Source organism: Phodopus roborovskii, unplaced genomic scaffold, assembly GCF_943737965.1.
Source record: "Phodopus roborovskii unplaced genomic scaffold, PHOROB, whole genome shotgun sequence".
NCBI lineage: Eukaryota > Metazoa > Chordata > Mammalia > Rodentia > Cricetidae > Phodopus > Phodopus roborovskii.
Window position 1 is genome coordinate 17,975,723 of NW_026126540.1, and position 13,436 is coordinate 17,989,158.

Sequence of the window (13,436 nt, forward strand, 5' to 3'; positions counted from 1 at the left end):
TGTGTCTGTCTGTCTGTCTGTCTGTCTGTCTGTCTGTGTAACAGGGCATTCAAATTTATTTAATATTTAATGTTTAAATGAAATCTAAAAACTCTATCATGTCATGACTTTGTCCTTTAAGAACCTGGGGCACACCTTACTTAACTGGGGTGGGTAGCTTTGCTTGCTCCACCCTGCTTTAATGAGCACTTTAACAATCACAATGTGGAATACGGTTATCAAAAAGGGGCAAAGAATATTCTTGTTTTATACTTTATTTAAAATTGTAAAATGATAAACAGTTAACACATAGATGAAAATTCGGTACCATTAGTTAGACAACGTTATGACAATTCATAAACTCACAAATTCTTTATCACCAAACATTTTAGTCTATGTAGTCAAAATCTTCTGGAATTCCAAAATTTTTATCAATTTTATTTTCTTCAAACCCAAATTTTCTTTTGGCCCAGGATTTTATTGCAAATATGTTATCTATAAAAAAAATTGTAAACATTTTTGAGAATTAAAAACACATATCATAAAACATGTTAATCTAGTTATCTGTATTGTTACTGTGCTTCCATTATTCTCAGATATAGTAAAGTAAGAAGTGTTTGACACTTAAGAATGCCAAAAAGGAATAGTACAGACAGGGCAGTTTCCCACATCTACCAGAGGTCAGACTCCATCCATTCCCTCAGCAATTTCAGCTGCTCTTGCTCCCAAAATGAGGCCCCTCTCTCCAGACCTCTGTCCTCACCCTCTGAGTAATGGCTTCCAGACAATTTGGCCAGCCGGAGGGACCAGGCAGGAGGGTGGAAAAAGATTCTCCTTTTAAACTAACACAGAAACAGATGTGTCATTGGTATCCCTACAGGGAATTTGTATTCTACCACTGAAAAGAGTATTGCACCTACTCAAAGGAATTTATCCCAAAGAGGGAACCCCAAACTATATACAAAGATTTCCAGACATGGGTCTTCATGCCAGTGCAGTAACAAAAGCAAGGTCAACAACTACTCCTCAAGCATCAATGCTAGGCAACAAGGGAGGCAGGACAGTATCAATGTGTACAGGCAGAGCTACCACTAAAGTAAGAGTGATGGTCTTCCCAACCCCTTATTTCTCATCTATTATGTAATTTATAATTAAGATGCTTTCCACAAACACAAGAACAATGGCATAAGTTTTACAAGTTGGTTAAAATACACTGCATTAGTAGTAAATATGAGTAAATATATCTATTTAAAGAATCAATAGTGCTAACAAAATATCACCTCTTTTCTATGAATGTTTTAGAATGCCAACAGATATTTAAGTAAATCTATTCTTCATAACAATCTAAAACGAATCTTAACATTTCATAACATGAGAATACTAAAAACCAGCATGAGGTACTCCAGGATCTGATGGAGTTGTGTTAATTTTACCAGTGATTTTAGTCTGGAAAGCCTGGCCAACTATAGGCCAGTACTTACAGAGGTGAGGCAGAAGACAGAATGTGCAGAATATGTGCCTTCAAAATGACACAAGAAGAAACATCATTAATGTACTTCCAAACAATTCTAAAGTCATGTGTGCATCAGAAAAAAAAAAAAAAAAAGCAAGTATCATGTGCCTTCCAGGACAGGCTTCATGAATGCAGACACTTCCAGGAAACAAGGACACAAACACAACAACAGAGGTGGCTTGTGGGAAGATTCTGTGAACCTGGGTCAGAAAGGAGAAAGTGGGCACCCAAGGAAGCTCCCAGTGGCTCTGAAGAAAAGGGGCCTTTAGTTCACATTAAAGACAGAAAACATGCAAAGCCTGAAACCAAATGGTCAATTCCAAGATGCTGGTCAAGCCTTCCTCAGGTCACTGGAGGTCTGCCTTGTTAAGATGGTGCCTGACAATAATTTTCCTACTGTACATAATTTTATAAGTGGACAGAGACAAATTCTTTTAAAAGAAAGAACCTTGAGACTTCTCTGTAAGTCTTAATTCCATTAGTGCATATGATGTTATACTCAGTATCAACATATGGTTTTTTGCAGTGAAGTCTGTCCACCTCATGCACTAAGATGCCTTTGATTCCTAACACAGAAAACTAAGTCACTAAGGGCCGAAGCAGAGAGGGGAAGAATTTGTGGGGACAGTGTAGTCTCAGGGTTAGCCTCTGGGAGAGCAGGTATGTGTGCCAAGCTTCCTGCTGCTGGAAGCATAATGATAATGACTAACACATGGGAGGTATTAGACTCTCACTAGGTGGAGAAACTCAAGCACCACCATTTCATTTTTAAATATTTGAAAACATCAGTGCTACTTTTGAGTAGGTTTAATTGTTAATCATACTTGTATATAAATCACAATAATCATTACTAACTTATTCCTAAACTTTAGGACATACATAATGCATTTGTGGGAGAGCAGACTTGACACAGGATGGAATTTTACTAAGTAGCCCAAGATGACCTTATTTGTGGCTATCCTTTGTTTATGATCTAACAAATGAAGCTTGCCTGAATATCAGAGTGCAAAGCTAGCCACACTAGTCAGCCATAGAGGCCAGGCAGTGGTGGCACACACCTTTAATTCCAGCACTCGGGAAACAGAAGCAGATGGATCTCTGTTAGTTCAAGGCTATACTGAACTACATGAAATTGATCCAGTTTAAAAGAGAAACAGAGCTCACACAAAGGTGATCCCAGCACTAGAGAGGAATATAAGGCGGGAGGAGACAAGAGCTGATTACATTCTGAGTAGTCTGAGGTTTAGTGGATTGCACTGGGAGGGGTGGGAACTCTCAAATGGCGGCCACCTTGTTTCTCTGACCTTCTGCTTTAACCCCAGTATCTGTCTCTGGCTTTTTATTATTCGTGCTACACTTAATCATGACCCTCCTGACTCGGCCTCCCAAATACTAAGCTTGTAGGCATATGCCACCACACCTGGTGCCACAGTGCCCCACTCCTACTTCTTAGAATATCTTTGGTGTAGATCAGAATATCTTTGGCATAGATTAGAAAAACAAAGCAGGCTCACAGAGAAGAATCATAAAGCCTGGCCTAGTTACAGTAGCACAACACATGTGACTCTGCTTCAAATTGAGGAACAACAATTACATCTACCTTGATGTTTCCCACAGAGATAAGGTGAGAATATGCCACACTCATTACAGGAGAGCAGCAGAGCCCTCAAAACACATTAGCTATTCTTGTTTTCATAGAACTTTAGGTGTCTGTGAAATCCCAAAGGGATTCTAAATTTTAATACATGAAACTGCAGCCTGCAGATACAGATCAACAGGAGGGCACTTTGCCTGGCATGTATGAAGCCTTGTATTCAATCCCCAGTATAAAAGAAAAGCAAAACTACATGGAACTTCAATCACACCCTTAGATATGTAAGTTGAGTGATCAGGAACCTGGCTTAGGGAAAGTCATGCAAAAGTTAAACTTGGAGCTACTCCTGGTTTCACGGGAAAACTTTTATAAAGATGAGTCAGAATTTGTGTAAAGGCACTGGACTATACATCACTGTAAAGCCTCTGCTGCTGTCTACTCGTGACTCTGAAGTACCTACCAGTCCATCGGTTGGCTGCTTCTTTGGCTACTTTATTTGCTTGACCTAGAAAAAAAAAACAGATAAAATGATATGCAGTAATTCACACAAATAAAACTACCTCCAAACTTCTACAGATACGAGCCAATGTATTATAAATTACACATATGTTAGAAATTATCATGAAAAAGCTCAAATAGTAGTATAACATTGTATCTTAAAAACCTGCTCAAACAGTCAAGGCAAATTGAGGTATTTGCAATTGCAGTCACATTAGGTAAAGAATGGAAAGCCAGTGTAAACAACTTTTGTTTCTGAATGTCCATCACCACAGGACTTCTTTAAAGTACAGGGTTATTTTACACCTCCATTTATTTATTTATGTGTGTGCGTGTGGGCAGAGGGTGCCACAGCACGGGTGTGGAGATCAGAGAACACCTTGCAGCAGGCAGTGGTCTCCTTCCACCCAGCTGTCAGGCCTGGTGACAAGCATGTTTAACTTCCAAGATTCCTTGCGTAGGTTTAAATGAGATGTTTCTCAATCAACTTACCATATCAAAATGATAAAACAATCTACTGGGACGAGTTTTACTCTAATATTCTTAGGCTGCAATAAATCTAACTTTTAAACATTTTAGAAACAAAACCAGGCATGGTAGTTCACATTTTTATTCCCAGCACTTGAAAGGCAGAAGCAGGAGGATCTCTGTTAAGTTCTGGCCAGACTGGTCTACAGAGTGCATTCTAAGAGCAGCCAGAGCTACATAGTAAGATCCTGACTCAAAAAAACTAAACAAAAATTTTAGAGGCAAGAAAATAATCCCATAGGAGAAAACACTGATTTTACTTTATATTTTAAGTACATAATCTTATACAGGTGTGCCAGTGCATGGCTGTACTTCAGCACACTAGAGGCTGAAGCAGGAGGATCTCAAGTTTGAGACCAGCACGAACTGCACAGTGAGAATTTATATCAAAGCCAAACCAAAAAAATTTAAAATAATAAATATGCATTTTGCTACCAAGTGTGTATTACAAATATCTTTCATATTATTCTAGATAGAATGTTCATAACAATGTCATGACCAACTAGGCATAAATATCACTTTTAATGATGACTTTTTTGTTTGGTTTGGTTTTGTTTAGAGACAGGATTTCTCTGTGTAGCCCTGGCTGTCCTGGAACTCACTTTGTAGACCAGGTAGGCTCAAAGTCACAGAGATCTGCCTATCTCTGCCTCCTGAATTCTGGAATTAAAGGTATATACCATCACATCCAGCTGGCAGTTATTTCATTATTTATTTATTTATTTATTTATTTATTTATTTATTTATTTATTTATATCCTCAAACCTGCCAATTTTCCTGCTCTGCCTCCTAAGTGATAAGATTGTAAGTGTATGTGACCACACCTGGCCTTTACTTTTTAAAGCGGCTGTACCATCTTCCAATCCTACCAATTACACAAGAGTTCCAATTTCCCCACATCCTCAGCAACACTTGTCTTAAAATAAACAAACAAACGAAACGGTAATCATCTGGGGCTGGAGAGATGGCTCAAGGGTTAAGAGTACTGGCTACTTTCTCAGATGACCTGGATTCAACTCCCAGCACTTTCATGGCAGCTCACAACTGATTATAACTCTAATCCAGGGAATCCATTGCCATCTTCTGAAAGAAGGCACTGCATTTATGTGATGCATAGACAGAACACCCATACACATAAAATAAAAAATAGGGGGAAAAATCCCACCCTAAGGAATGTGAAAAGACATCTCACTGCAGTTCTAATATGCTAATGAGGATGCTGTTTTCTTAATTGGCCATTTGTTTATTTTCCTTCGAAAAAAGTTTAATCCGTTGATCATTTTAAGTTGAAATTTTGATCATTTTATTACCGAATTATAAGGTTATTTTTTATATTTTGGATATAACCTATCTGTCAAATAGCAGGTTTACAAACATTTTTCTCATTATGTATCATTTTATAATCTTGACATTTGAAGTTTTCAATTTTTTTTGCGGGGGGGGGGGGAGGCGGGGTTTTGAGACAGGGTTTCTCTGTATTGCTTTTGAGCCTGTCCTGGAACTAGCTCTTTAAACCAGGTTGGCCTTGAACTCACAGAAATCGGCCTGCCTATGCCTCCCAAGTGCTGGGACTAAAGGCGTGCTGAAGTTTCCAATTTTGATGAAACTCAAGTTATGTTTTATTTTGTTTTAACGTCATACTTAAGTATATATGTGGAAGCCCACAGAATTGACTCTATTCCATTTTGACTTAAGGTCAGAGAGCTTTAGACTGCCCTTGCTCTTTCAAGGTGAAACAAGAAAGATATCTGGCCTAAGATGTGGATGAAACATGTGTTTCCCACATGTCCTGCCTAAACAAGAGAAGACTTAGCTCAGAATATGGTTACTTGATGTTTGTTCTTTGTACCATTGAAAAGAAATCTTTTGCCTTCTCCCTCTCTTTTGATGGGACTATAAAAAACTTTGACTTGAATGCCCTCCCAACTCCATCTCTTGTTTCTTGTCTGTTCCTTTTCTCAATTCACACTTTACTTCTCAGGTATGAAACTGGATGGGTCCAGACAAAAATGATGCCTAATGCAAGGAGAGAAAAATATACACCTGTATTTCCTTTTGAGAAATGTAGCTTGATCCCTTACATTTAGGTCTTTGGGCATTCAATTTCTGCTATGGTAAGCAGTGGGGTGCAGGTTAATTTATTGCAAGTGTAGGTCTAATTGTGCCTAATAGCATTAAAAGATTTCTTTCTCAGCTGAATGATCTGAGAATTCTGAGTCCTGATTACAATCAACCATGCTGACTTCTGCACTCTCGGGTCCATTTCATTAGCCTATGTCTCTCCTGACCCATCAACTAGTGAATATTAAAATTAAATTTTGGAATTAAGAGAATTCATCTTTAATATTTAAAAAAATCCTTGTTTATTTTGGGTCGCTTCTATTTCTATAAAGATTAGTCTATCAATTTCTGGAAAATAAGCAGGTAGAACTATGATAGATTCTTCACTAAATATGTAGATTAATGCCTGGAGTATTTCTACCTTCACAATATTTAGTCTTAGTCCAACTAACTTAGTATATCTTTCCATTTATTGGAAATATTTATTTTGTTTAAACAATGTTTCAACTTTCAGGACACATCTTAACCCTTTGTTGATAGCTTTATTCATTAGTCATTTGATCTGAATTGATACTATACAAAAACATGTATTTTCTTTCCTTAAGTTTCAATTGGTTCATTATTAGTAAGACTGAAATATGAATGAACTTTTATATGATGATGTAATCCCAGCATTTGGAGAGGCTAAGGCCAGAGAAGCAATAGTTGAAGGTCAACTCAAACTAACAAAGAGAAAACACATGGTTTTTAAAATATTGACATTCTGGTATATAAACCCTCTGACACTATTAGTCATAATAATTTGGGGAGGGGTATGTTTACATCTGTGAATATAATTATTATTGAAGATTTTCAATTTTGGGGGTATTTATTTCCATGTATATAAATATTGCTGAAGATCTTCTATATAAATATAAAAATATGTAATCTAAAATCAACTACCTTTACTTTATTTTTGTTGTTGTTGTTGGCTTTTTTTTTTGTTTGTTTATTTTGGTTTTGGTTTTTTGAGAAAGGGTTTTACCATACAGCCCTTGATGTCCTGACACTCACTCTGTAGACCAAGTTGGCCTTGAACGCACAGAGATATGCCTGCCTCTGCTTTCTGAGTGCTGGGACTAAAGGTGTGTGCCACCACCAGGCATCCTTCTTTTGAGTTATTTTGTTACTTCTTTTTCTTGACTGGCTCTGGCTGGAATTTCTAGTACAGAGTTGAACATGTGATGAGAGCAGACCTCCATCCAGGAAAATGACCTTTTAGGTGGAAGAAGTTCACTGCCCAGTTCATTCAATACTTTTAACTACGAAAGACTATTGAATTTTGTCAAAAACAAAAACTGCTTTTAATTGGGTGTGGTGGTACACACCTTTAATCCAGCACCCAGGAAGCAGAGACGGGGAATTCTTGATGATTAAGAGGTCAGTCTGGTCTATAATAACAAGTTCTGGACTAGTCAAAGCTACATAGTGAGACCCTGTCTCAAAAAAAAAGAACCATTTTTTTTTTTCATTTATTTAGACAAATGCTTGGTTACCCTCTTGCCACCAAGTTTTATTTTATAAATATCTTGTTACTGGAATTGTTTTTATAGGTTGGTTATGTTGTTTCACTGGGTGAACAAACCTTGCACCCTTAAAACAATCCTTGTCATATGCTGCTGGACTTGCTTTACTAATATTTTATTGAGATTTTTAACTCTTCATAAGTAATATGAGTCTCTCTCTCTCTCTCTTTTTTTTTTTTTTTTTTTTTTTTTAAGATTTATTTATTTGTTATGTATACACACCAGAAGAGGGCACCAGATCTTATGATAGATGGTTGTGAACCACCATGTGGTAATGGGAATTGAACTCAGGACCTCTGGAAGAGCAGTCGGTGCCCTTAACCTCTTAAGCCATCTCTCCAGCCCCCAAGTAACATGAATCTTAACTTTTCCTTTCTTGTTAACTTTGTCTAGCTGTGACAGCAGAATGACGCTGGTGTCAAGTAACACAACGCTGGTGTCAAGTGACACGCTCGGAAATATTCTCAATTCCTCAACTTAAAGGAATGATTTAAATGTTGGATAGAATTCCATCACTGAAAACAAGGCTGTATCCATGCATGTCTGCTTAGCTCACAGTGTTAAATCTTCTACATCTGTATCTGTACGTTCTGTTTCATTAGACTTTTGGAGATAGGGTGTTCAGGATTTAACCCAGGACCATTGTATGCTAAGCAGGTGAGCCACTGAGCCAACTAACCCCATTCCTCCTTCAACTGTTTATTCAAAGTATTGTTCAGTATTCAAATACTAGTTTTCAGTTTTCAAATAATTACTGTTTAATTATTTCTTTAATTCTTTAAGCTTTTGTTCCATGTATTTTTATCATTTTTGTATTAGCTGTGTATATTAGTTACTTTTCTGTTGCTAGGCAACCTCAGGAGGAAAGTATTTTGGTTTACAGTTCTAGAAGAACCATCACGGTGAGCAGGCATGGCAGACAGCAAGCAGCAGACATGGGAGAGGCATGGTGGCAGCAACAGGGAGCTAAGAACTCACAGCTTCAAATATAAGCAGGAAGCAAAGATCAAACAGAAAGGATGAAAAGTTTAATCTCTCAAAACCTGCCTCCCATGCAAATGTCCTCCAGCTAGGCTGCAGCTCCGAAACCTCCCAAACAGTGGCATCAGCTAGGAAGCAGTGTTCTAATGCAGGCCTGTGGGAGACATTTCTCATTCAAACCTTCATCGTCATCATAAACTGCACTTTCCCGCACCAATAATAACTCATCTCAGAGTCTATTTTCTTTGCTCTTAGTTTAGCTGCCATTACCCCCTTCAATTACTGTTTGCAAGTCTTCCTCCAGCCTTTCACTTTCCACATATTTTAGTCTTTAAATATGAGTCTCTTGCAGGCGGTATATAATTAGTTTACTTGTTTCCTTCAATTTTGATCTTCCTAGCCTTTTAATTGGAAACAAGCCATTTTCACTTAGTATAATTAAGATACGATTTACATAGCATTCTGTCATTTCCCATGTGTGGTAGTTCAAGTGAGAAATGTCCCTCATAATCTCTCATATTTGAACACTTGGTCTCCCAGCTAGCAGCGCTGTTTGAGAAGGTTATGGAACCTTTAGGAGGTGGAGCCTTGCTGGAGGAAGTGCATCACTTGGGGTGGGCTGTGGGAATGTATATCCTCACCCCACATAAGTGCTTGGTCAGCTCGCTGTCATGCCTCCCTCACCATTATGGACTTACCCTCTGGAACCATAAGCCAAAGTAAACTCTTTCATTGATAAGCTGCTTTTGGTCATGGTGTTCATCATAACAATAGAAAGTAACAAATGAACATGTCAAATGCCTCTTTAGTCCTCCAATTTTTCCAAGCCTAATGTTTGTGTTAAGTGGAATTATTTAAAGTTTCTCTGTTTTTTTTTTTTTCCCTCCCTTCTTCAAATTTCTGCATTCTAAAATAACAAGGAAAACTGAGAATAAAACTCAGGGATTTTGCAGGTCAGGAAAATACTGTACAAGAGAAATGTAGCCCCTACCTCCCCTGCTATTTCTTATACCATGTATTGTTTGCTTGTTTTTTGTGACTATCCTGAGGACTGCCACTAAGGTCTGAATTTGTAACATTTAATTCAGACAAATACAGAAAATTAAAATTCAGATAAATATCAAATACATTACCATACAAAGTTTTCCCTGCTTCATATACCATTTTGACCCTCCAAGTTAATGCTAGTATTGCCAGAGACTGTGTTTTATATACTGTGTGGTTTTTTAAATAGTCACAGCTGTCTCCTAAATTAGAAATGTAAACATATGAAAATATGCATAATGTCTATTTGTTAATAGCTTTCAATAGTGATTTATTTTTTCATATTGACCATATTATTCCAGTGTCAGGTATAAGCTGACACTGTTCACTTGAGGATATTTTGTTTTGCCTGTTATCTCTGAAGGAACTGTTGCTGGATATAGAAATCTTGACTGACAGTTTCCTTCAGTATTTTGACTATGTCCCCCTCCTGGTTAATTTTTGTGAAGATCCCTGATTGTGATGACTTATTTCTTTCTTGCTACTTTCAAAGTTGTCCTCAATTAGGACAATTTGATCATGGGTTTCTACAAGTCTCAGAACCTGGGAGTGCCTCCTCGCTGTCGGGTCTTCCTCTTCCTACAATCAGGAAGTTTCTATTGAACTGCCTTGCATCCTGTTGATCCTTCCTTCAGCCGCTCAAACTTTCATTTAACTGCTCTGACTTCATTCTAGTTGTTGCAGTTCTAAACTCCAGAATTTCTACTTGACTCTTCTAGTCTGCTTTCTATTTCTTTATTACTGTTATCTACTCTGTGAGATATATCCTTAGGCCTGCCTTTATTTTTTACACAGGTCTCCTTTAGTGAACATGTTTAAAATAGCTCACTAAAATTTTTGTCTAGTAAGCTTAACTTAACATGCCTCCTCAGAACAGTTCCTACTGATCTCTTTGTGGCTTGAAGGTGCATTTCCCTCCCCCCTCTCTCTGTGTGTGTTTTAACATGTCTTATTTTTTGGGTGGGGGATAGTTTGAGACAGGGTTTCTATGCATAGTCCTTGCTGTCCAGGAACTAGCTCTTGTAGATGAGGCTGTCCTGGAACTCACAGAGACCTTTCTGCCTCTGCCTCCCGAGTGCTGGGATTTAAGATGTGTGCCACCATTACTTGGCAGTGTCTTATAATTTTTAAATACAAAACAGTGTGTTTAAAATACAATGTGGCAGCCAGGCATGTGGTGGCACATGCCTTCAATTCCAACACTCAGGAAACAGAGGTAGGTAGATCTCTGAGTTCAAGGCCAGCCTGATCTACAGAACTAGTTCCAGTACAGCCAGGGCTTCACAGAGAAACCCTGTCTCAAAATCCCCAAAGAAAAAATAAAAACAAGATTTAAATTGTCCAGGTTGGTCTGGAATTTCCAATTTTTATACCTCAGCCTCCCAGACAATTAGGATTATAGGCTACCACATGTACCACCATATCTCACTTACTTTCAAGTATTTTTATGGGAATTTAGTTTCTGCCACTAGTTTTATCTAGACTTATTCAAATAATGGTTAAAAATAATATTTTAGACTATCTTATATGCCATCCTAGAGCATTCATCTAGTAGCTGATGGAAGCAGAAGGAGACATCCACAGTTAAACACTAGCTGAACTCCTGGAATCCAGTTACAGAGAGGGAGGAATGATGAGCAAAGGGGTCAAGACCAGGCTGGAGAAAGCAGCATAGGGCTGACCCAGACCCCCTGAATGTGGGTGTTAGTTAGGAGGACTGGGCAGTCTAAGGGGCCTCTAATAATGGATCAGTATTTATATCTAGTATACAAATGGTCTTTGGAAGCCCATCCCACATAGAGGGATACTTTCTCAGCCTAGACACATGGGGGAGGGCCTAGGCCCTGCCCCAAATAATATGACAGACTTTGAAGACTCCCCATGGAAGGCCTCACCCTCCCTGGGGAGCAAAAAGGGGATGGGCTGAGGTTTGATGGGGGTGATAGGGAGGATAAGAGGGTGAGAGAACTGGGATTGGCATAAACCTTGTTTCAAATTTAAATTAAAAAAGAAAAAAAATTATATAAATCTAATGCTTTGACCTCTCACTTCCCTGGTTATTTATAATTAAACTTGTTAATGAAATAAGTTATCTCACTGGAATGATGAACCACAAATATTTCCCAAAGCCACTATTTTAAGGAAGATAATATACAAGCATGTTTGTGTGAACTAGATCAGAAAACTATGTCCCACATGACTCATGGAAGCCTGGATGAGCTTCAGTGTTGTAACGTAGCTATGGGAGCTTGCTGTTAAGAGCTAAATCCTATTAAAATCAATTTCTAAAACATAATCCTTTAATCCAATTCTTCCTGCACTAACTTGATAACTGAAATGCTATGAAAGTCTTCATTATAAAAAAAAAAAGCACATTAGCACTTGGGGTTAGAAGTTAGAACCTAGTAATATTATTTAGATTTAATGATAAGGAGATTTCTGACATCTGCTACTAACAGTTTTAAGTTCTTAGATCTGTGAAATTTGCAGTTTTCATTGAAACTTTCATGAATAATTTACTGCATCTATTGCATGGGGGCACAGGGCTGGACAATAATATCCAGAATATAATCTGCTTCATAAAAATTTAAAAACAATTGTTTTTACAGGTATTTTCCTGGTCCAGCAAGGACCACACTCCTTTCTGAGTCCAATTATACATGTGCTAGGCTAGGTTGTTCTCAGCTCACAGATGTCAGTTTAATATTTAACTTTTTCTCTTGCCATGTCTTCAAATATACTAATCTGTTCTTTGGCAAAAAGAAATCTGCTATTAATCCAGTGTAATTCTCACGTCAAATATCAAATATTGTTTTTCTGTCAAGAAACCTGACTTAGGTCTCTTTGATATCTTTCATATTGCCTCGTAAGTTTCCAAGATATGGACAACTGTAAATGTTTTAAATGCTCTGCCCTGCTGGTTCTGGTCCAGTGCTGACTGACAGATGATTCTGTTTGCTCTGTGTCATTTTCTAGTCTCTGCACAACTGGCATATTGGCCTTCATTCCAAACACATACATACATACACACACACACACACACACATACACACACACACACACACAGCATTCACAGACTTAATTGGTTCAACATTAAACAGTGAAGGAAGCATGTTAACTATCATTATTCCTGGGGTACCATCCACAGACACCCTCTTTGAAATCAAAACATACATTTTTTGCTAGGTGATTTTGGATTTTTATAAATATTCTTCAGCTTGTTCTGGGACATGCTAAATTACCTGAAAATAGTTTGATGTTTTCACTCCTGAGTCTCCTGGTGTGTAAGTGATGTGTAGTAGAAGTAATGTCAGCAGAGGTCACCTGCCTAAGGACATACCTGGGGCAGAACCATGAGAATCACAAAGTGGGAAATCTTAAATCCTCACTGAGAAGGGCTAACACTTACAGCTGCTAAGCAGAGAAAAGAACAGAGCAGAAGCAAAGAAGTGCTGCTCCAAGGAAGAGTGGTAGAATTACTGCACACCAGCTGGCTGGTGCCGTTCTCTAGAATCTAAAAATTACAAACTGTATTTAGAGACAAATAAAGATTTTCACAAAGAGATGGAAAGAGATGGAAGTAGAACCCTTTGAGATTGTCATTCTCTGCAAATTCAGTGTTTGGGAGACATGTTTGCCCACAATTTTTTTTTTTTTTTTTTAATTGCCATCC

At 37.9% G+C, this 13,436-nt stretch overlaps 1 protein-coding gene across 1 annotated transcript in view; it reads right to left on the minus strand.

The window, feature by feature from the left end:
* Positions 1-236: 236 nt before the first annotated feature.
* Mnd1 (meiotic nuclear divisions 1) overlaps positions 237-13,436 on the minus strand; it is a 57,498-nt gene continuing 44,298 nt past the window's right edge. Inside the window, exons 7-8 of the mRNA XM_051198855.1 lie at positions 3,547-3,591; positions 237-474 (exon numbers count right to left, since the gene is read on the minus strand). Of these exons, the coding sequence (XP_051054812.1) occupies positions 368-474; positions 3,547-3,591 (152 nt within the window). The 3' untranslated portion in view covers positions 237-367. The remainder of the gene's footprint in view (positions 475-3,546; positions 3,592-13,436) is intronic.